The following is a 25,877-nucleotide window of genomic DNA, read 5'->3' as shown; positions in this document are numbered from 1 at the left end:
ATTTGTGACCTCAATATAATTAAAATGCGGTATCGTACTATTTGAACGTTCCAAATTCGTTGATTCCTTGCGATGTGTTTTAAGTCTGCAAATGCACGGAGAATCGGCCATAGGATATGATCAAAGTAAAATAACAAATCGTTTGAAATGACTGGATCCTCGACTTTTGGCTTCTGTACATCGCCCTAATTCTGAATATATTCATATTGGGTGGTATTCGGTCATTTTCAGCAGATTTTCTGGCATCAATCTGACACAGGTATTTAGTTATTCTGGTTGTTTTCCAGAAACTAAAAGTGGTCGTCTTTAAATTCAACATAGTATCCAGGTTCAATGTTTGGTTTCTATGCATCATTTCGATATCCATATTGAGTATTATTCGGTTATTTTCGACTGTTTCCTAGAAGTTGCCATTAAACAATTCAAAATGGTGCCTGATTGGTTATTTTAGGCTGTTTTTCACAAACCGGAAGTCGCCGTCTTGGATTTCAAAATGGTATTTAAGATAATTTCTGGCCTCTGAGCGTCATTCTGATTGAAGAAACACCCATATTGGGTGTTATTCGATCATTTTCGGCTGTTTCCCAGGGACCGAAAGTCGCCAACCTAGAATCCAATATGGGTTCTGTGGTCGATTTCAGCTGCTGTGTATCATTCTAGTTCCGGAGATACTCATGTTAGGCGGAAATCGGCCATTTTTGGCTGTTTTCCAGAAACCAGAAGTTGCCATCCTACAATTCATAGTGGTGTATGAAGTCAATTTTTAGCTTCTTGCAACATTCTGGCTCCGGAGATACTCATATTGGGTGGTATTTGGTCATTTTCGGCTGTTTTTCAAAAACCGGAAATCGACATCTTAGAATTAAAAATGGTATCTGTGGTCGATTTGAGCTCCTGTGTATCATTCTAGATCCGGATATTATTACATTGGGTGGAAATCGGCCATTTTTGGCTGTTTTCCAGAAACCGTATGTTGCCATCTTACAATCCAAAATGTTGCCTGAGGTCAATTATGGAACATATTGGTTATCACTGAAAACTTTCAATCACCAAATATGGTTCCATTTAGTTGATTAGTTCGCGAGATGTGCAGAAATTTGTGCAGAAACATGTGCTTCCAGAAGAGGGAGGGGCGTCGAACCATTATGAACATATTTGTTACATCTCAAAACATTCTCATACCAAATTTGGTTGTATTTTCTTGATTGGTTATAGAGCTGTGCGAAAATTATGTTTCATTTGTATGGGACCTCTCCCTCATAGAAAAGGGAGGGGTGTCAAACCATCATGCTCATATTTGTTACCTCTAAAAATATTCACCTGCCAAATTTGGTTCCATTCAGTTGGTTAGTTCTCAGGATGTGCAGAAATCTGTGTTTCATTTGTATGGCAGTCCTCCCTTCCAAAAGAAGGAGGGGTGTCAGAACATTATAAACATATTTTTTAGCACTAAAATCATTTACCTGCCAAATTAGGTTCCATTTAGTTGATTAGTTTTCGAGATGTGCAGAAATTTGTGTTTCATTTGTATGGGACCCCTTCCTTCCAGAAGAAGGAGGGGTCTCAAACTATCATAGGAACCTTTATCGGCACCAAAAACCCATACATACAAATTTTCACGCCGAACGGTTCGGAAGTTTTCGAGCCCATATGGATCAGACAGACAGACAGACCGGACTGCATTTTTATATGTATAGATTACAACATCAATTTTTTAGAACCTTAAGAGTGAATATACATTTATTGGATCGAAGCGTTCTTGTAAATCTATTTTCATAAATCATAAGTTTGAATGAGAATGGCTGGGTCTGACCGCTAGGTGGATTACTTTAGGTTTTTCAACTAGAATGACGCTCAGAGGCCAGAAATTATCTTAAATACCATTTTAAAATCCAAGATGGCGACTTCCGCTTTGTGAAAAACAGTCTTAAATAACCAAATACCATCCAATATGGGTATCTCTGGAATCAGAATGATGCAATGAGCTAACAATTGACCTCAAGCATCATTTTGAATTGCTAAATGGCAACTTCTGAACAGTCGAAAATGATCGAATTATACTCAATATGAATATTTCCGTAATTGAGATGATGCATAGAAACCAAACATTGACCCTGGACACCATTTTGAATTTAAACACGACCACTTTCAAATTCTGGTAAGCAACCAAAATTACTAAATACCTCCCAATATGGGTATTTCCGGTGTCAGATTGATGGCAGAAAATCTGCTGAAAATGATCGAAAACCACCCAATATGAATGTATTCAGAATTAAGGCGGTGTACAGAAGCCAAAAGTCGACGATACTGTCACTTCGATAAAACCAATCATTTCAAACGGTTTGTTATTTGACTTTGATCATATCCTGTGGCCGATTTGACGAACATTTGCAGACTTTGAACACATCGCAAGAAATCAATGAATTTGGAACGTTCAAATAGTACGATACCACATTTAAATTATGTTGAGGCCACATATATCGATCAAAGCAGGTATAGTTTAAAATAGTTTTTGAATTTCTTTTCTTTCCATAACTTTTGAGCCACATATCAAATTGTTATGAAGTTTGTTATTTGTAAGTTTGAGAGATGACTCGTTCGTATGACACTAGTTATGTTCAAATAAGTCATGTAGTCTTTGAGATAATAGACTTTCAATGTTTTATTAACAATTTAATATATAACGGTTGCTTAAGTTCGATTATAATCAAATGAAATGGGAACGTGTAGGGCAGCCAAACTTTGAAACCACGTGTGCAATCATCATTCATCAGTTAACCCTTAACTAGCCCGCTCATCTGATAATAATAATCAAATCGGTTGTGTAGTTTCTGAGATAATGAAGTTTCGTGATTTTCACAAGTCGGCACATTACAAATGAAGTTACAGTTCGATTACAGTAAAATTCAATAGGGACTTAAGGCAGCTAGACCATTCAATTGACACTAATTTTGTGGAAATCGGGTCAGCCATATCTGAGAAAAGTGAGTGAGTTCAAGTAGTCTTCGGCACATGTTCCTTTTCAAAGCTAGATTTCACATTTTTAAACATAACAGGCAAAGTAATAGTCCGATTGCAAAACAAATCAATAGGGTCTTATGAGGCAACTAGACCTTTCATTTGACACTGATTTTGTGAAAATCGGTCCAGCCAATTTCTGAGAAACATGAGTGAGATTAAATAGTCTTCAGAACACGTTTCTTTTCATAACTTTTGAACCGTATGTTTAATCTTCATAAAATTCGAAAAATAAAAATATTTTAGGTAGCCCGTTCATTTGAAATCAATTTTGTTCAAAGCGGTTGTGTAGTTTTCGAGATAATGATGTTTCATGGTTTTTACATTTTGATACATAACCTCCAAACTAAATATCCGATTACAATAAAATTCAATAGGGTCATATGGGACAACAAGACCTTTCATTTGCAATTGATTTCATGAAAATCGGTCCAGCCATCTCTGAGAAAAGTGAGTGAGAATAAAAACCTGCACATACACACACACACACATACAGAAAATGCTCAGCTCGTCGAGCTGAGTAGAGTGATATATGCCTTTCCCTTTGGCCCTTTGGAGCACTTTTATACTTTCGGTTTTGCAAGTGAACGAAACCGGCTATGGAGAAATAAAAAAAAAGTTATTTATTTTAAATTTATTTATTTTTCACAGGGTACATTTTTTTGAGGAACGAAGTTATTATTTGCAACTTTGCCAGATACACTATGCCAATCAAATAAACCGTTTTGACTGTAGAAATATTCTCGATTCCTCATAGAGTGCTCTATTGGAAATTAAAAATATGTCTACAGTCGAAACGGCATAGTGTCTTCGGCAAAGTTGAAAATAATATTTTGTCCTTCCAAAAAAATATGCCTTTTAAAAAAAATAATTAAAATAATTTTATTTTCAAAAAATATTTTTTTTTCAAAAAATTATAACATATTTTTCTTGATTTCTATATGATCGGACTGGTTTCATTGTTTTGGTAATCTTTCGTAGGTTTTATTAAAAAATCAAGTTGTTAAAAAATGAGCCCTTTTGAATAATTAATTTTTAGTCTTTCTTCTCACTTTTGAATGATTAATTTTTTGAGTGTAATTTTTTTGGAAACACAGAATTATTATCTACAACTTTGTCAAAGACGTCACACCAATCAAACGAACCGAAGTGCTTTTTTCATTTTATAATCATTTTTCACAATATTATGAACCACCCTATGCCGAATAAATGAACCACCCTAATGAAACATAATGTATTCGATGCTAGTTATAGTGTATATCATTATACAAGCTATTTCGAGAGACTAGTGATCAATTTCAAAAGATAAATTCTAAACATTTTGAACTCCGCCGTCCACAATTGGAAAAACGACTAAGTTCCAGAGAGTAAATTTTTGCAAAAAAAATTTTTTTTAGATGACACCAATTCTCGACGTTTCATGCGTTTTCAAGACATTTGACATAAAAAAAAAATTCGAAAACCAAAATTTCACGTACACAGGGGGGGCCCTTGGGTGATTTTTCGGTTTTCAAAAGAGACAAACTTCAATCGCTTTGCGCCACCCCATTTTAAATCCGATTGAGGTGAAATTTAGCACAGGGTGTTTTTTCGAGCAGGTGAACATTTTGTATAGGTTTGTTTTTGAAATTCGAGATGACCATTTTGGCTGGCACCCTACTGTATATGGCTCTAGGATTCTTGAATAAGAATCGTGAGTGGGAATTCTCCGGATCGTGTTTGTGATTCCTTTCACGATTCCGTCACCCTATAACTCGGTATCCTGGGGATTTTTACTCAGGATTCTCTGCGTGTTAGTAAGAGATGGTCGGCATTGCAGGTTTTATGTTTTTTTTGTCATATAATAAACAACTTTAGTATAATCAATTTTGTTAATTGGGGAGCTATGTCCACTTTTTGGGTTCTAGAATATTGATTTTGTGTTTATAGTAATGACTTTAGTATGATATGTGAAATTCAACATAATACTTGTGTTATATGGTGAAATGATAGAAATGACTCTTATTTTCGAACACTTCATTCACGAGCAACGATGGAAACGTTCAATTTGTACAACATCAAACTGAAATGATGTTGAGGCCACATATTTTGATCCAAGCAGCTAGTATTAAACAGTCTTTGGGTTTCGTTACTTTTCATAACTTTAGAACCACATGTCAAATTGTGATAAAATTTATTACTCGTAAGTTTGTAATCTTCAATTACAGTTTTTAACCATTCCTGTGAGTTTTGGTGCCCCTAGCCACAAACATTTTTTCAGAGACTTAAATGAGTTTTCTCGTAAACATAACATTGAAGCGACGAACCCGGCGAGCAATTACTATGCGACACTTTGACGTAAGTAAACGTGTTTCGACAATGCACAATGGTCCAGGAACCAAATTAAGGGGGAAATTTGGGTCTAGAGCTCTATAGCAACATTTTAAAGAAAAACTTTCTTCTACAAAGTTTTTACATATGATAAAGCGCTTATTGAAAAATTATCAAAAATTAGGGTGACCAACATTTTCGATGCAATCAAGTATCTAACTTTTTATCTTTGTAGATAGAAGAAAAATTTGTTCTACAATGTTATAGCTCCATTTATTTTGAGTAACTTTGTAAAAAAAGTTTTTCTCTATCTTTGAAAACAACCGATTTATATTGGAAAAACACATTTACCCTCTAGCTTATTTATTTCAAGTTTCATCTCTAAACTGTTTTTGAACGATTTTTAGAGCTTTTTAAGAGAAACAATTTGCAATGCTGACATCGTAAATATCTCAATTTTACTCAAAGTTATTAATATTTTTCATAAAATAAAGCGTGTTTCATTTGTATGTCATTCTTTTTGGGGCAAACATAAAAAATATCTCTTGGTTTCATATTGAAGGGCATACTTGACTCTATAAATGGAGGCATTTTTAGAAATATGTTATTTTTAAAATTTGAGTAAATTCAATTTAAAAACAAGACAAAAATTTCAATAATTTTATACATTATGCATATAAAAACACCCAGTTAAATTTTTTGGTATTTTTTCTCATAACTACGAATAATCACCTTTGATTCGATCCAAAAAGATTGGAAAGCGATCAACTGGTTCAAAAGTTATGAATTTTTTCAAATTAAATACATTGAACACAGTCATTTTTTATGGTCACCCTATTTCGAATTTGGTCACGCAAAGTACCTTAATTGTGCTCAAAATCGCAGGGATGCATCTATGTTGAAAATAATCAAACCCGTATTGTTTCGTTGGGTTGTTAAGGGAATCAGCTCCGAAATAGGGTGACCATAAAAAACGGCTATATTCGATGTATTTCATTTAAAAAAATTCATAACTTTTGAACCAGTTGATCGATTTTCGATCTTTTTGGGTTGAATTAAAGGTAATTACGTCGAGTTATAAGAAAAAATTCCAAAAAATAAATCTGGGTGCATTTATATGCATAATGTATAAAATTATTGAAATTTTCGTCTTGTTTTCAAATTAAATTTACTCAAATTTTAAAAATAACGTATTTTTAAAAATTCCTTCATTTATAGAGTCAAGTATGCCCTTCAAAATGCGACCCAGAGATATTTCCCAAGTAACACACGTTGGTATAGAATAGTTGACGTTACCTATTCCATGGCATCAATATCACCAGAAAAGCGCAAAACATGAAGGCTAGTAAAACTAGTACCGATAACTGCATGAAAGCAAGCCAACTTGATATAATTAAGTGGCAAAATACATCACGAGTACTAATACGGCAATGCGCAAATCTGTTGCTATGACAACTGTTAACAAGCGCATGCGCAAATGTGTTGTGTCTGCGCAGTGCAACTAGATCGACAATTGCTTTTATCAGTGGCAGTTTTAATTGATTATAAAATGTTGACAAAAATAATATTCAACTTTTCAAAAAGAGTTGTTTGTTTCCCTTGAATATTGAAATTGTTTTCGCATAGTTTCTACGTATTCTGGATATAAAATATAACAAAACTAGAAAACGTTGTTAGATATACAATAACAAAAAAAACTGAAGTGATATTGGTTACACTGCAAGCGTTGTGTTTATCTTTGGATGGCGCGTTTCGACCCGCTTTGAATAAACATAGAAATCGTTCATATAATTTAAATATTAATTTGATCAAGTAATTTTGAGTTGGGTGTTGAATGCTACGACTATTGTACTAAAGAAAAGCATTTTACAGGTACGTAGAGTTGTTATTAGATGGTGTAACGTCTTATGAAAAGACCAAGTGATAGTGATTAGAAACATCTCCAAAACCAGAAAAAAACGAACTTGTTTTCGAAATGCGGTTGTATTACTGATGAAAAGCAACTTCAAACACAATATAATAACACAAGTTTTCAATTGCACTTGTAGTACATTTATATGACTACTTTCGTTGTTACTAATTTTCTAACATGTTTTGTGTGTTACTTGGGTTTTTATGTTTGCCCCAGAAAGAATGACATACAAATGAAAAACGCATATTTTTTGATGAAAAATATTAATAACTTTGAGTAAAATTGAGATATTTACGATGTCAGCATTGCAAATTGTTCCTCTTAAAAAGCTCTAAACGTCGTTTAAAAACAGTTTGGAGATGAGTCTTGAAATAAAAAAGTTAGAGCGTAAAATGTGTTTTTTCAATATAAATCGGTTGTTTTCAAAGATAGAGATTTTTTTTACAAAGTTACTTAAAATAAATGGATCTATAACATTGTAGAACAAATTTTTCTTCTATCTACAAAGACAAAAAAGTTAGATACTTTTTTGCATTGAAAATGTTGGTCACCCTAATTTTTGATAATTTTTCAATAAGCGCTTTATCATATGTAACAACTTTTGAAACGAGTTTGAGAGCGTTTCATGACGAACATCCGTCTAAAGTAGATAGTAGTAAAAAGTAGGTCGCCTGTGGTCAGGCAACCCACGATACAGTGCTCGAATTAGCATACTAAAAGTATGAGTAGGGAGTTATGGGCGAAACTATTATCGATGAGGTCATATAGGGGGAGTGGGTGATTGAAGAAAATTGATGATAGGAAGATTATTATCAAGAAATCGGAACCTAGAGTTAGAAATTTTAGAACTAAGAAGAACAGTAATATAAAAAGGAAGGAAAAGAAGAGTTCTAGGCTTGGACAGCCTAAGAGGAGAAAGCGTTGTTCCTTCCCATTCAGACCGCCGAGTTAGAAAGATCATATTAAAAAACCGAATCGAAGTTCATTTGTAGTAAACAAACGGGAATTATCAATCGTGATAATTAAGTAAAAATTGAGTCGAAGTAGAAAATTTCGGATTGTAATTTTAAATTTTATTTTTCCAGAGTTTGTTATCAAGTGAAAATCGTTAATTTATTAAAGTCGTGAGTCGAGTGACAATAGTAAAATTTTAACGAGTGAGTTTGTCCGTTTTGCTGTCGAGAATTTATATTTAAATTGATTCAATTGTAGCTAGGGTACAGAAAAGGCTAGGAAGTGAGTCGTGAAATAAGAACAAAGATATCTGACAAAGCAGGTAATGCAGTTTTCTTTATTTGAAATACTTGGTGTGTTAATGGGATATTTTCGGTTCGATAGGAGCCACGTGGTGGCTTTCCGCTGTTGGGAATTCAGTTCTGGATCGCATCCATTCTAATTGCAGCCGCAGACATCCCGGCATTGAAAATTGGCTCGGCCGCACTACCGCCGGCAAGCTATCGGATCGGTGGACCTGGGTGATCCCCTAAATGTGCCTATCGCCTCGAGGTTGCGTACCTCTATAGGTGCATTTGGAGAGCGTTGGTCATCGTGCAGCATCTCGGCATCGCGAGCACCACTTGCCATTACAGTGGTTGCAACACACCGCGAGCGTGTCTATCTGGGGAAAGAATTCCCAACGCCAGCAGGGTCAGTCATCGCCCTCCTAGCCGCGTCGCTCGAAACCGCATCGGCGCCAACGCTGAGCAACTATTCGGCAGCCAGCACTGCCAGTTTCTGCCTACCTGGCCGCACCAGCATTACTCGACGGCCGTCGCAAACCACCGCTGGGGTGGTTAGAACACCACTCTGAAGAGAAAACCCGTGAGTACAATACCCCACCCACAAACACACACCGGAGAACCTGTAACAACGTAGTAGGGAACGAGATTGTCAAGTAGGGGGAAAACAGAGTTGCTAGGAAAAACGACTCACGCAGTAGATGAAACAGTGACGTCACACAAAGGGCACTAAGAAACAACCAGACCGATCGTTCCTGTTGGCTAGCGAAGACGCTCCGGGAGATCAGCTGATTGTTCCTTAGAGGGACCAGAGAGATAGGAGAAAAAGGGGGTTAGGAGAGTAAGAAAAAACAAAATCACATAAATTCCCAAATTTTGGAAAAGTTACAAAACCATTTTTTTGTTGTCTTCAACGTTCGAACTTGGTTGCTACCAGTTAACTTCATGCAATTAAAAGGGAAATAAAAGATAGAATTTGGAAAGGAATTTAATTAGGAGTGTTTATACGTTTAGGAAGTTGAAACAAATCTGGTTTTGGGAAGGACTTGGAAAATTGGAGTTGGTGGAAAACACCTGAGGGTGGATCCTGCGGTAAGACTGGGGAATAAAAGCTAGCCAGGGTAAACCGATCTGAAATTCCTGACAGACGACTTGTCGTCTGGCGCATAAGTCGGGTATTTAGAGGTCTTACCGGGATCCTCCTTACACTTTGTAGAAGAAAGATTTTCTCTAAAATGTTGCTATAGAGCTCTAGACCCAAATTTCTCCCTAAATTTGGTTTCTGGACCATTGTGCACTGGCTAGAGGCACCAAATTTCAAAGGAATGGTTCCAAAGCTATAATCTTTCTAGAGCAATTATTTTGGGCTTTGGGGCAGCATTTTTTCGTTTTTGCCGACCAGTGATTGTAATCCAATGAAATAGAAACCTAGAGGGCAACTAAACCTTTCATTCTACACTAGGATTGTTGATATCAGTCCAGCCATCTTTGGAAAAACGAATGAATTTGAAAAGTCTTCAGAACACTGTCCTCTCCATAATCTTGACCAATGAAATTCGTGATGTTTGAACATGTGTTTCAAATGTTCAATCATCACGAATTTCATTAGTCAAGGGGTTTGAAGACATCTCGTTTACTTAATACCAATTTTATGCAAATCAGTTGAGTAGTTTCTGAGATAATGGAGTTTCACGATTTTCACATTTCGATATATAACAGACAAAGTTACAGTCTGATTTTAATCAAATTTAATAGAGTTTTGTGGGGCGGGAAGACTTTTCATTTGCAACTAATTTCGTGAACATCGGTCCAGCCATCTCTGAGAAAATCGAGTGATAGCGTTATATACATATACAAACACATACACACATACAAAAAATGCTCAGTTCATCGAACTGATAGTCGAGTGATAAACGACATACGACCTTTTGGAGCATTTTTACCTTTGATTTTGTCAGTGAATGCCATACCTTTTTTGGGAAAAAAAGCAAAAATGTGTATACACACGACTTCTTGCTGGTCAATTCTCATCATCATGATCTTTATTGTGGAATAAATTATGAGCCATATTATAGAAGCTTCGACGAGCAACTCGCATCATTTAAAATACATGGTTTCATTGCTTTTCACTTTCATTGATTTACAATTTTTAACTGCACGTAATTGCAACAGATAAAACTTGATTCGAGATGGTAACTGTCGATTCCAAGCGACAGTCGCTATAGATTTTCTCGTTTTGCTAAAATATTTACTTTAATTTGTTAAATACTCTCTTTGCAGAAGCGATCCTTGACTCGTGTGATAGACCTTGCAATCGGGCAGACTGGCCCCGGATCTGCCGCTACAAACTGGTGGTGGAGAAACGCACCGTTTACAAATCCTCGTGAGTAGCTCTAGTATTCATTACTCACCACACTAGTTGCTCGCGTTTGTTGCATTTAAATCCGGATATAACAACACCCAAAAAGCAACAACGTCGACAAACTAATTAGCCAACCAAAACACTATCCTGGCTGGTTTGGTCAACAAGCGTACGGTGGAGTTTCCTTCGCCTATGGCTAATTAAATGCAAGGAAAGAAACACCAGCCCCGCCACTCCGGAGCTCTATTTTTGCTTAAAATATATTGCGTTCCGCTTGTTTAATTACAGAGTGGATCATAAAAGTATAATTAGCGACGATAAACTGGCTGGCGCTGTCGGAGCTGGGCAGTTCACTAGTGGCAGAACCGGGGCTGATGACTACTACCTTGTCAACGGGAAGCACACCGGGCCAGCTTTGAGTGTGTGTGAGAACGATTTCATTGTGATTGACGTCGAGAATCGCATCCCAGGCCAAAGTATTTCGATCCACTGGACTGGCCAAACACAACGCCATACGCCCTTCATGGATGGGGTGCCTATGTGAGTAGGTGGTGCACCGAACGGGTGGGTTAGTGTTGTGCAAATTTCAATGGAAGCGCCTGGTTGTTGAACTGCGCGCCACTCGACGGGGCGGTTCCATCGATTGCTGTGTTAGCGCGAAACTTGACAAAACATGTGTTATGTTAAACACCGACTTAGACGCGTTTTTGTTTGTTTTACTATTTTAGGATTACCCAATGTCCTATTGCTAGTTATACCACGTTCCAATATAAATTTCAAGCTGATCGTGCCGGAACTCATCTGTACCATGGTTTCTCCAGTGAGGAGCGGAGAATGGGTTTGGTTGGAGCGCTGCTCGTTCGTACAGACTTTGAGCGAAGAAAGTACTCTTTGACGAAAGACGTCCAAGAAGATAAGGTCTGGATAATATCCGAAGGCAGTGGCTCCTTGCTGATAAACGGAAGAAACCGGCTGGTTCAACAGGTTCAGTCTGGTGGCGTGAAGTATCGATTTCGTGTCGCCTACATTGCCCCCTTCGGTGACACGAAATGCGAACGATGGCTAGAGATAGAGGACCATCACCTTACGGTGGTTGCAATCGATGGGAACCTGATCGAGCCGCTGGTAGTGCAACGGATTGCACTCTCAGATGGGGATCGAATTGATTTTGTTCTGCGAACTGCCGGTGTAGCGAGGGATTACCAGATTCGTTTGGCTAGTGGTGGTAACAATGACACTAAGAACGGAACCTGCGTCAGTAGTTTTCCACACGACAAATATTCGTTGTTCGATAAATTCAAGCTTAGAACGCTTGGGAATGGCGGGAGTAAAGGTGAGTTAGTTTGTTCTGTCGTAATTTAGGTAATTTGGTGCAAATTCACATTCAAACATTGAGTACAATCGGTAACTTATTGTGTGTTGTTTTGGTTAATAATTCATTTAAACTTCTAAAGCGTTCTATAATAATGAAGAATCTATCGGCATGTTTTAATTTGCTAGATATTATTTCAATAATTAGATTTAATCAATGCGAAATAGATAAATTGAAACATTGAAACTCGCAATGAAATTATTTTCGTTATAGTACAAATACCGCGTGGTTTGTCAGCATTGCATCAGGTCTCCGAAGTGAAAAGTAGAAATATTTCACGGGGGTTTAATTTCGTAATAGCCGTCAATAAGTTAAGGCCAGTGGAAGATCAAGGACAGAACAAATAATATTGTGATCGGTACTGTTTCTTTTTTGTTGTTTACTCGTATTTCGGGTTTAGGAGTTTAATTTTACTGAGATGAATAGCCGTGCCGGCGTGTATAGACAAATCGCTGCCAACGAGAATCCTTGTTTTTGTCGAGTGAACAATTTGACCTGTTCCCTCATTATAATTTTAATTGGTACGTGATTAAAACAACATTCCATTGAATTTTAATCTCAAACAAGGTGGAGTGTTAAGTGAACTATCCTTAAACAGTAGTTGTGTTTTCTAGAGAAAGCCAATCTAAGTTTCATAACTAGTTTCAGTAGTTATCTAGTTTACATAAATCGTATACTCAGTCCGCTATGGCTGAATAAAACTCAAATAAAATGGTTTTCAGTTCAATTGCGTTTCGGCGCATTTACGATTTAAAAACACGGTGACGATTCGATGTTCGCATTCCATGCTCGTTTTGTGGGTGATTAATTTAGCATGTATCAACCTACTCCATCTGTTTTTGCAATATGAAATTTGAGGCGAACCAGCCAAAAGCTAAATAAAGTAAAATATATAAAATTTAGTTCTTACTGCAGTTTTCTAGTTCCATTAATGTAGATAAATGCTTGGCTCGGTTTGGGTGCACCCTGATCGATACAAGATCATAACTGTGTTGTCATGCTTGTCTTTTCTCCTCAGAAAACCTCTAGAGTGCAGGAGAACATCTTGCACTACGAAAAAAACTGCTCTTACACAAAAGAGCAAATCAACGCACATGCTAGAAGAGAACGACGGACAATTTTTATCTGGTGAGCTTCCTGAAAACACCGTGGTGAAATCTAAAATCTCTCTCTTGCGAGACAATGAACTATGCTGTACTTTCTCACACGTATAGAAAAAAAATAGACTGCGTTACTCGTGCCGGTCGAGTTTACTCTGGTCGAATTCGTTTTCGCGGTGTAGTTACACGAGGACTACACTTTTGCCCGGTAGTTTTTTTTCCACTTTCGGGACTACTCGTCAGTGGACACTGTGGTGTACTTCTGCGTTTTCTCCACGCAAAAGTTGGAGTGTGCGTAACCAGATCGTTCATGAGCGAAATTAGCGCATTTACTAATTAAAATTGGAACCAGTACAACGCATGTGCGTTGGGCATAACGCATTTGATGCTCTAGCGTATTTTGAATGTATTGCGCAGCTCCAAACCACTACACTTATAAAGCATCAGCCGATGTTCAGAAGGTTGGCATCGTTAAAACAGTGCAACCAGCAATCAATACTGATAAGTTGGGTACTGACTCCATTGACTTTCATGAATCAGGTCATTTGAAAACATCATTCAATCATTAACAATAAACAGAAACATGAGATTAGTCCAAAACATTTTACATTTAATTATGACTCTGGTTTCATTCACATGCATTCGGTTCTGCGTTATTGGCACCAGCGTCAATAACTTTCGCGGCAACAAGGCTCGCTTTTGGCTGTTTCGGTTGCTGACGATTTTTAGGGATGCACGAGCCGTCGATACGCACCGGCTCGCGAAAGTAAAGAACGGTTTTTTGAGCGCCTCGAAACTGATCGTTCGCCCGAAGCCGAAGTTTACCGAGACATTACGATTTTTGTGTATATGATACATATTCTGATTTTGATCTCTGTCAATGTATTCCTTGTACAACTTTTGCGTTATGCGTATCACGCATTGGTTGTGCGAAGTCAGAGCAAATTCTGTGCGAATTGAAAGAACACATTGGATGATTGAAGCTTGAACTTTAGCGTGTCTGTAGAGTGATTCACCTCTTTTGTTTCTATCAGATGTGGGGTGAGCTGGAAGTGTGTTTGTCTCTCTGTAAGTTGGTTGAGACACTTTGGAGTGGACAAAGAAGCAGTGTGGCGAAAGTATTTGCTACACGCAGGCACATACTGAAAGGGAAGTGCGCGGTAAATTTTTTCTCCGCTCTTTCCACATACTGAGGAGAATGACAAGCATGATAGAACGTATTCAAAACACACAAGAAGCACCTATATAGAAACTTGAACTCGCACTTGAAATACTCTAGAAAATATATGACCAAGCATGTGGTTTTATACCTTCCATAATTTCAGGAGCATTTTAAGCTTTGAAAATGGAAACAAACAAATAATTCATGGAAATCTTCAAAAAACTGTGGATCAATATACGGAAAACTACTGTAACATGTGCTTGTCATAAGCTAATATGGTTGGATTGGAACAAATGGAACCTATAACAGCTTTAAGTATTTGAGCTGAGCTTCAAGAAAAAGTATTGCCATCAAGTTTTTAATTGCCCTGTGTAGTGTGCAGCATTTCTGTGATTTCGCACACGCTGTGTTGCTTTAGCGATGTTCAAGCAGTTGAGAATGTAGATGCTTATATAGTTCATCGACTTCATGCAATGAATTGGCTCAAATCAAATAATTTCGATATTAAATCAGATTTCTCATTTCTGTCAATGACCGGACTTTTATTGAAAATCGACACTGTTGACGCTGAAGGTCGTTTCAACTTGAGACAGTGAGAATCCGGGTTTTGTCACTTCCGTTTGCAGTGTCGAAAATTTGCAGTCCTGGCCCCAATGGTTTTTCGAAACAACGTTTTCTCTGTGCCGTGTCAAATAAATGTTGTCCGAACAAAAAAAAAAAAAAAACAACGTTTTCTTGTAAAATGCAACTATGAAAGTTAAGTGAAACAACCTAAATTTAGAGTATCCTCCATGTAAAATATTTTATAGCTCTGTACCCAATTTCGATCGGAATTTTTGAACACAATTTCATTTATTTTATCATATAAAACTTTTCTAAATATACTTTTAAGCTTGAAATACATTTAACACTTTGAAGTTATACATTCATACAAATAATTGTTTCGAAGATATCATTAGGCTAGGACGAAAGCATTAGGTGCTAAGAGAAAAAGATCCACTCGTTGCCTTCTTGGCCTGACTATCAGCAAAACACATTTTAAATTTTTGGCAAGTCATCCACTGTTACGATATTCAATACGCGTCTAAATGCATAGCATTGAAAAGGCCGCCAGTTTTATTTTTCTTTCCGCATTTGAAATTTTAACATTTTCATAAAAATGGCGCTTTGAATCAACAGCATGCTTACTAGTAAACATGAAAAACATTTATGCTGTTCCCAGCAGTAATATGCAATCGTAATAATTGGAGAAAGTCATATTTATGATCGCATCGGTGATCAACAAATAGCATTAAGGATATTGAGAAAGTTTATGAGCGGGAGGTACCATGTAACGGGGTGAAATTGATCAATTTACCAACCAACTAGCTTCATGTACATTTTTCCTGAAATAGTATATATTTGAAACAAGTACAGGTATGTGCTAGGAAACTACTATGGATATGGGTGAAATTTCTATCGTCTGCTTCATGAAATAAATTCAAAAAATTCTATAAGGTACTATGAGATAAATCGGGGTAAAATTGATCTCCTTCGAAATCCATGCATTTTATTGGAAATGTGCTTTTTTCGATGTGTTCATGATGAATGATGATTTCTTAATTGTAAAATATCAATCAAAGCTAGTGTGGAAACGAAAACAACGATATTTCAGGTTGAAATTTGTTCATTTTGGTTCACAAGCTGCAGTTTGCTAAATTGGTTCTCATTTGATCATCGTTAGATCGATTCCCATTCGGTTTATCGCAATAGCTAAAAGCTAGCTCTGAAATTAAAATCTTTTGGGTTTCCTGCGAAGTCATCAGTATTACTTTAATGGTTTGGAATAATCATTGCTAAAGATTATATTTATTGAGCTTTTATCAAACTTCACTCACTTATCCAAGTTTAACGTAATTAACCATTAGTCAAGATTACTTTAAGTATTGTGCCGTGTTAAATAAATGTTGTGAAAAAAAAGATTAGGGGGGTTAGGGGCATAATGAGCACACGGGGCGAAATGGGCACCCCTCTTTTATGCGAAACTACGCATTTTTTAATACAATATGGTATGCGGAATTCTTTCGTAGTTACTACAGTATCTATTTATGTAGAACAAAAGTGGTTAAGTGGTTTGTCTGTTTAAAATATGGAAATATATTGAAAAAATCAATTTGGTTCCTGGATCTTGGAAAAATTATTATTTTTGCGCACTATAAAATAAGCTTCTACGGTCGTTTAAATGGCTCAACCAAGTATGTAGACACATCAATATGACGTATGGGTCGTACCCCAAATTTCACCATCATTGAAGTTTTGATTTTAAGCTATAATTAGTATTAAAATCTCATGTTAACTTTAACTAACTCGATAGGGCGAAATGGTCACCTTTGGGTGGGGTGAAATGAGCACACCTTGTCACATAAACTTACCTGAAATTCATCTCAGTAGACTTGTGAGTTTGTCTGTTCCCATAGTCAGTGTTTGTTTACGGTGATGGTGCGAACATATTTTAGAAAATCTTTGAGACCGAATCGGTCAGAAAAAGGGACTGCAGGCAGAATTGGTCACCATAAGGCGCGACGGGACATTCAAGACACAAGCCGCCAAGTATCACGGCATCCCGCGACCAACGTTGGCCCATTAGTTGTACTTCTACGCAGTTTCAATATATGTTCTATAAGAGTGCTCATTATGACCCAGTGGGGTGCTCATTGTGCCCCACACATCGGCTGATTGCGAGTTTTTGATGCATGAATCTAATTTGTGTTTTTCACCATTTTACGATAAACTTTTCAATTTGTGAATAGTGTACCTTTAATTACAAATAGTTAATTCAAGTTTTACACTGAAGACAGCTTGAAATTTTTATAGTTTTCCATGCCTAAATCAGCAACCAAGTAAGGGTGCTCATTATGCCCCTATTCCCCCTTCTTTAACCCTTTCCCGCTCATGGTGACTCTAGAGCACCAAGAATAATAATAATAATAATAATAATAATAATTATAATCATATCTTGACATAAAATAATTTGTTGTGCTTACGATTGTTCCATAAACTTTTATATGCTGCCTCAGAGCATCACTATGCATTTTCTTCAAAATACTACAGTTGACAGTAATTTTAGTTAGTCTACAAAGTGTTCAGTTTGAATTTTCTCGTGAAGCTATAAATTTCAATGATAAACCTTGTGAGCGGGAGAGGGTTAAGTAAATTCAATACTTTTTCTGTCATTTGGAAACTTGTTTGATCAAATTTGATTGAGTTTTGACTGAGTTAGAAGAATTTTTCGAAAATATGTAAAATTGCACCGGGCATGCAAGGGTTAACTGTGAATTTTAGGACACGTAAACATTGCCTAGTGTTGTAGGATCAGTATCTTTTGATTAGTATTTTTTATCACAAATTTTCAAGTGATCAATTTCACCCCACTGATCAATTTCACCCCATTTCACTCTTGGCCGAGTACCGCACTTCTGGGATTTTTCCATTTGCTGGGCAACCGAAGGCTTAATATGGAATCTTCATGAATTGGCTTCTGATATGATCCTCATTTCTTTCCAAAGCAAATAACTTAGTTATTATAACTTAGATTTTTCGAAAAAAAATAACAAATCTGTTTTTTGTTAAGTAAAACTTGGTGTTTAATTAGATTCTTTTTGTAACGAACACATTTTTTTTACAGTGTTTATTTTTTTCACAAGGTAGCATCCGTTTTCTACAATTCATTCCCAGACAGTTTATCTGTACCACTAAAGGTTTCTGAGCTACAATGCTTCGAACAAAGTCAATGCAAAAATACACACACCCTGTTAGAAAATTTCTTTCTCAGTTTGCTGAGTCAGATATGTGTGCACAATTTCATTCGAATCAAAAAGGTCTAATAATTTTTTGCAAATTTTCAGATCATATCATTTCATTTTCTATAACTAGTGATTCAAGTCTTTGAGGTACATTTTTTTGAAGATTCCACCTTAAGCATCTACATCTTTCTCAGAGTGAAACATGATGGTTTGAGAATTAAGCATCTTCAGGAAGATTTCGCCTAAAATTCCCGTCAATTCGAAGATTCTCCCTAACGACTTGTGTCAATAGGCGACTAATTTTTTGAACCCTAAAAGAAGAACTTCAAGATGATCGATTTTGTGGTTGATTACACAGAAAAGTTACCAAAGAATTTACGATAGTTTGAAAAGTACCAATCAGGCTTGTCGTCTATCCTCAGAGAATCACTATCGAACCCAGCTTTTGTATGAAGTCGCCCCACTGTGCAGTGTAAGAGAACACCTGCTCTCACACTGCACAGTGGGGCGACTTCATACAAAAGCTGGCCAAGCAAAAAAGTGTCGATGAATGCGACAAAAATATAGTACTTACATAATTTTGGGATGCTGATCACGAATCTATATTGGGGCCATCCATAAAGCACGCGATCTAATTTTTAATGATTTTTTGGCACTTTTTCCGTTACTTTTATATTAAATAGAATTATATGATCTTTAATCACTAGCAACGCCACAGGGTGTCCTACTCACTGAAAAAGATTACGTAGCTTTAGCATCAATTAAATTTTGCGAAAAATGTGATTTTTTCATTAGAATTAAAACAACATAGATAATACAAAACAATCATCATCTTCCTTTTCTATTTCTGCATATTTATAACTGTGATCAGGTTGATTATCTGTTTTTTTTCTGATTCAACAACTGTTTTTTTCAATAGAAATATTACTTCATCTTAAAGTTTTTGACGTAGGACTACGTCTTTGTTTTCTATACTAGATTACACTTTGTGAAATTGAAAATGAAACTGGCAAATGTTGCGTCAGATTTCAAAGGATTTTAGCGAGCGAACGACTTAATGCATCTTAGTCATTTATGTGTCGGTGGATAGATAAAATGAGTAACAATTTTTTGATATAATGTTCAACATTGATGCTTTACTGCTTAATGGTGGAAAAAGGTGAAAAGTTTCAAGGTCAAGCTTTCCCATACATTTCCCTCGTTATTGGCTTGTTTCTCGAGCACAGATAACAATAACATGGACGAAATAAATTCCACTGCCTACATATTTTGTCTCAACATAGTGTTTTGGTTTGTGTCTTTCTCTAAGCTGCGTGGCCACGCCCGAATGTCAAAAATCAACGCTGAACTCGATACAAAAGACTGCGTGTAGAAAATTCAGCCTTAGTTTAGTTTGTCACACAATAGCGAGTGGAGTATAGCTGTTAGAGGTACGCGGCATTGAGAAACGAGAGCTGCATACCAGTCAACTTCCAGGCACTGCGGAGCATGTTACCTTTATTTTGCATACGGCAGCAACAGTTGCTATCGTTCGTTGCAGGATATTTTGCTGGCACAGCTACAGGAGGGCACAGCGGAGAGTAAATTTTATGCGCTGCCAAGAAAAATTTTCCAAGCTACCGTTGGTGCGATCATTAGCGTTCTGTAGCACACGTGAAGATTATGGAATCGGTTCGGTTTTATTTTGCATATGGCAGCAACAGGCACCATCGTACACTGCATGATATTTTGAGGGGAACAGCGGAGAGCAAATTTCATGCGCGGCCAACAAAATATTCAATACTACCAGTGGGGGTGCGATCATCAGCACTCTATAGCACACATTTCGAGCTGAAGATTATGAAATCGGTTCTTTTCAGAACTATAAATACTTGAAGATAAGAGTTATGAGAATTTTCACAACTACTACTAGTGTGAAATGTTCATCTATTTCTCAATAATCATTTTCACAATAACGACCAGGGCTCACCAAAGATAAACGGTAGTGTTGCCTATGAATAGTTTATCACAGCAAGATATAACCCTCATTTCAAGAATTTTCACTGCTGAATTGAGTGATTTTCCGGTTTAATTGTTTCTTTGTGCCCACTCGAACATCGTAATCAGTCAAATATTAGTAACGAAAATTAGTTAACCTAAGAACCAGAGTGATTTTCGCATCGGGCAAGCAAAAACTTTCTTTTGATTCATATGAAAATCACTCAGTAGTATCGAAGGTGTTTTGGTTTGTTCGTCTCTCTCCAAGCTGTGTGGCCATGCCTTAATGGCAAAAATCTACGCTGAACTCGATACAAAAGACTGCGTGTAGAAAATTCAGCTTCAGTCTAGTTTGTCACACAACAGCGAGTGGAGTACAGCTGTTAGAGGTACGCGACATTGAGAAACGAGAGCTGCATACGAGTCAACTTCCAGGCACCGCGGAGCATGTTACCTTCATTTTGCATAAGGCAGCAACAGTTACCATCGTACGCTGCAGGAAATTTTGCTGGCACAGCTACTGGAGGGCACAGCGGAGAGCAAATTTTATGCGCGGCCAACAAAATATTCAATACTACCGGTGGTGATGCGATCATCAGCACACATTTCGAGCTGAAGATTATGGAATCGGTTTTTTTTCCAGAGCTATAGATGCTTGAAGATGAGAGTTATGAGAATTTTCACAACTACCACTAGTGTAAAATTTTCATGTTTTCATGCATCGTTAGTTTTACAATAACGACCATCAAATCAAAACGGTAGTGTTGCCTATGAACAGTCTATCACAGCATATAATGTATACATTTAGTCCTACGTCACCATTTCATACAACCTCTAGGGCTGTATACCTTGTAGTATTTACGATAACTTTTCACTTTTTCAAAATAAGCCATGACCATGGATCTGTAACTAATAGATCTGTGGAAATAATATGATTGAATTTATCATGATCAGTATTTCGTTGAGTATTCTTACGAGTGAAACGCTCTAACAATCATCATTGTTTTGAAGAAAAAAAATTACAAGGGTTGTATGCAAAGCCACGACCGCAAGTTTGACGAAGAACTAAATAAGGTAGTTTGTTGCATTACTTGTATTGAATAAGTTTAAAATTTTGTGCAAAAGAGGAGTTGAAGTGCTACCGATCCATATACATTGAAAGTCAGCTTTCCAAAATGTTGTCAAAATACGGCAACTTTCATAGGAGAAAGTGCCGGCTAATGTACCTACTACTGATGCTACTGCACAAAGCAAGCTTTTACTAGAGGGAGTGCCGTTGCACCAGCTGGCCCCAATATCGCTGCTGATACCACTGCTGCAGCTGATGCTATCTGCTGCCACACCTGCTGCTGTTAAATGAGGATTGTTGTAGTCACTGTCTAGAACTAATATGAGCAGGTTCGGCAGAAACAGGCTCTTATATAGGCCAAATAGTACATTCCGAATTACTAGGTCTATAGTTCTGATGACCGTGCTTGAGAAAGGCCAATCAGATTAATGGAAATTGATCATTTTCAATAATATTGTTGCTTGTGCTTTGTGTTTAAGAGAAAATATTAACTCTTCAATTAGGTATTTATTTCATCCTGAAAAGGACAATTTACTGTTTAATTTAATATCGGAAAAGATGCCTATCAAATCTTTGCGTAATCACTGGCAATGCGAATAAGGTTTTCCTTGTTTTTTTTTGTTTTTTTTTTATTCTCGCTTATTTTCCGTCGGTCTAGTTCCGCCACTGTTGTGGCCAATCACCGACGCCCAGGGAGGCGACTCCACACCCAGGACCCTAACTCACGACTCGTTTATTAACGGACCGGCGCCAACGGCTTTACTTCCTCATGCGATGGAAGGCGTGATCCCAGAGATTTTTCGCCTCAGAAAATCTCCCGGTGTCGGCTAGGATTGAATCTAGACCAGTTGGGTTGGTTGTGAGTGGATCACGCCACCTCATAACCATCGACACCTATGTCGGCGGCGGGATTCGAACCCAGGCGTCGAGCGTGGTTGGCGGAGACGTTACCGACCACACTAGGCCCCCGCTCATGGTTTTTCTTGTGATAGATAACATAGTGAAAAGCTGTTACATTCAAAACTAGACGGCTCATGTATTTTTAACGCCAGCTTCCAGGAACGTTGGTGTGTTGTCAAAATGAGGCAACTAGCTCTTGGATGCATTCACTACTGCCCGCTATCGCACAGAGACAGCTTTCCACTAAAAAAAGTGCCCCGCTGAATCAGCTGGGCCTGCTACTAGGTCTATAATTCTGATATCGATGCTGAGACCCGCTGCAACTGCTGTGCTATCCGTTGCCATGCCACAGCTGTGGCCGCTATCCGCTGCACTGCTGCTGCTGCTAAGGGAGGACTACTGTTGTCGCTGTCTAGAACTGATATGAGCAGTTTCGGCTAAAAGTGGCTCGTTTATAGGCCATGTGCTATACATTTCGAATTGCAAGGCCTAGGATTCTGTCGACCGTGCTTGGGAAGCAATCATATAACGATCAATCAGAGGTCGAATTTTTCGTTTTAACAAGGCTTGACAATTTTCAATATAGTTTGAATAATAAAATTACAATTTTCAGCATTTGGGAAGAATCTTAGAAGATTTTCTAATCTATTGCTGCAAAAATGAAGGAAATCCACCGAAAACTAACCGATTGATTGGCATTTGAAATTGGACATATTTTTCGCTTTTTCCGGTTTTAGATTTCCATTTTACATCCCTATCTAGCTGAGTATGTAGCTGAGCTTTCTGAGAGACGTCAAAAATGTAATTTTCACCCTACTTTACTTTTTTTTTAAATCTGCAAAAAAATTGCAAAACTTCGTTGTGTTGCATAGTTAAACTAATTTGATTGCAAAAAGTTGTTTTAGATCCGCCAATAGAACATTTCAATTTTGGTAGCATACTAAAAGGGAAACCTCCAGCTTTCGAACGACGAGTATTAAAGCGATACTATTTTTTTTTGGTATAAGTTTCTCCTAATTAATAATTAATGCCTCAGTATGAATAACGTATCTGCAATCGATAGAAACCTTAAAATAGGTAGTTTTGCTCAATCCAGGATTAAATTTCTAGGCATGTTCCGGATACTTTCGTGAAAATGGCCAGTTTTGAACTGGAGTCATGAAATGCTAAAAATTGTTTAAAATAAAAAAAATTGCTGAGAACGATAATGGAAATCAAAGATCAATCAATAATTACTTTGTGACATGTTCACATAAAAGTTACCTAAAATATGATTCAGGGATTTTTCAATAGATTAAAGGAGAACTAGGTTTCTCAAGAAAGTTCAACAGAAAATTTGTTGATATTAAGGAATAGAGATTGAATAATGCAATCAAATATCCAAGAAAATAAATGCGATTTGTTCCGCAATGATTATATTAAACAAAATAAAGTAAACTAAAGCTAGAAGATATTTTTTTAGATATTTTTTTTTTAGAAGATATATTACTTATTCTGTGAAGCAGTTATTGTCACAGTTCAAATTATACACGTATACAAAGATGTGCGAAGAAGACATAGAGTGAACAATATTGCATTCGTGTTGTTACGCGTGCTAAATTGAGAAGCAGTCATCAGTTTAGTAGCGTTTGGATGAAAAACAAACAAATCCCAAGTATACAAGAGGCATTTATCTCTCATGATGACTAAAAAGTCATTATTAATCAATGAAATCACAGTTAATCCACCTAAAGAAAATGAAATATCACTAAAAATGCAAAAAAAACAAAATCTCGTCTGTCATAATTATCATCTATACAAGATACCGATCGGTCCGATATTGGTGAGCTGTTGTCCGTTTAGTTCACGAGACGATATAACATAACCTAACTAACGTCAAATTTTGTTCACTCGTTTTTTTTTTTCTTCATCTTGTTCACTCGTTGAGTGACATCGTATTTTGTTTCAACGCGCTGATAAACCAGGTTTATTCGAACAGTGAAAAAAAAATTAATATCCTTCACCGATTTTATCGCCTATCACCAACATTGAGTTCGAAAATATAATAAATTTTGAGTGAGTGATCATTAGACTGATCAGATCACACGATTATTTTGTGATCCTAAACTAGTGAACTATCGGATGATGGAGCTTGGATAACAATTATACAATGTGTAATATAGATATTTGCTTATACATCCAGATTCACGTTCATTCACGTACACTCATTCTCCCATAATAATAACCCCGGTTTTCAAGAAGGAGTTTGGCTTCCTTACATTCATAAAAAACCGTACCTGGAATCATTTTGATGATGCTCGTTATTGAACAGCTAGATATAAGCTTATTTCTAAGATGAAAAATCGGTTTCATTTTAAAAGAGTCGGTTATGTAACTTCAGAGTCGTTTCCCATTATATACTTCGTTCAATTTACTTTAAAGTTTTGTTTTTACTGATCTAAATTTCTCGCAAAACCTTTATGAAAATAATAAGTAGTAATAAGTTGTCTAGAACATGGAAATTTCCCCGTAACGATTACCACATATCTACTGAGTATTAAGTATTCGAATGAGACTTATTTAAACACAACTGGTCCGTTTTTATGTTACTTTTCCCTACACTAACAACCCGAAGCGTATTTTAAGCTGGTAACTTTCCGAGCTCAGCCAGAAACAATTAAATTAAATTCAATTTGTAATCTATCTTCCTTTTCGTTCGTTCGTATCCTGATTGCAGGACCACAGGAGGCGGCATCGAATGGGGTGCACCCGGAATGGCAACAGCAGCAGCACCAGCAGCAGTATCCGTTGGGGTTTAATGCTGGCCGATCCATCTGCGAGAAAAACCCTGTCTCGGTGGAATCTCAGCCCCGTTATGACCAGCAGCTCTGCCTGCTCGGGGCTAGAGCCAAAAGTAACGGAAATGACATGACCGGAAAGGACAAGTTTCCGACGCCGCTGCGTAATGTCGACCAGCAGATTAAACTGGTTCTTTCAAAGCAGAAAGTTGAAAAAAAGATCTTCGGTGGTAAGTCCAACTTTAACGGCTAATTTTTTGCTCTGCTAACGATGTAGATTAAAGGTGTAAGTTTCAGGAACAGTTTTTTTCCGCACGCGAATCACTCAGCGAAAAGTATGATATTCCTCTCAATGTTTTCTACGAAACGATGGTAGAGGTTTGGTTTTCACAGTTTGTAATTGAAAACACATCTGCCAGTATCGTTGAGTGAGATTTATGTCTTTTTTTTTTCAAACTAATAAAAACTGACACCTTAACGGCTCTCGTAAAATAACGAAGGAGTTTAAAATCTATTTTTTATTACTTCTAGAACATTTTCACGATATCTTATACTCCGTCAACGGGTTCAGTTTCATCTTTCCTACGATGTTGATGCTGTCAAACATTCGGGATGGCGAGTTAGTACCACACCTCTGTGGTAACAGCAGCCGCATAAAAAGCACGAACGGTCCTCACCGACAGGTGCCAAGCAAATGCCATCGGCCAGCAACACTTGACAAGTCATGCGAATGTGTTCACGTCGAGACTATCGAAGCGGGTCATCGAGTCGAATTGGTGCTAATTAACGAAGGTAATGTTTCCCAAGGGTTTTGTTCCCAAACCGAAAGTTCCGTTGCGTCGTTGAAAATTATACAAGAAAGTTTTATAAATATAAATTACTATTGAGCCTCAAGGTC

The 25,877-nt window shown here is 37.1% G+C and overlaps 1 protein-coding gene across 1 annotated transcript in view; it reads left to right on the top strand.

Moving 5' to 3' along the window:
* LOC129721932 (uncharacterized) overlaps positions 1-25,877 on the top strand; it is a 39,716-nt gene that overhangs the window by 12,929 nt on the left and 910 nt on the right. Inside the window, exons 2-6 of the mRNA XM_055675051.1 lie at positions 10,759-10,861; positions 11,129-11,380; positions 11,569-12,173; positions 24,919-25,209; positions 25,511-25,771. Coding sequence (XP_055531026.1) covers positions 10,759-10,861; positions 11,129-11,380; positions 11,569-12,173; positions 24,919-25,209; positions 25,511-25,771 — 1,512 coding nt within the window. The remainder of the gene's footprint in view (positions 1-10,758; positions 10,862-11,128; positions 11,381-11,568; positions 12,174-24,918; positions 25,210-25,510; positions 25,772-25,877) is intronic.

Source organism: Wyeomyia smithii, chromosome 2 (assembly GCF_029784165.1).
Source record: "Wyeomyia smithii strain HCP4-BCI-WySm-NY-G18 chromosome 2, ASM2978416v1, whole genome shotgun sequence".
In the NCBI taxonomy this organism is placed as follows: Eukaryota; Metazoa; Arthropoda; class Insecta; order Diptera; family Culicidae; genus Wyeomyia; species Wyeomyia smithii.
The sequence above is the reverse complement of the archived record's forward strand: the minus strand, read 5'-3'. Positions and strand labels throughout refer to the sequence as shown.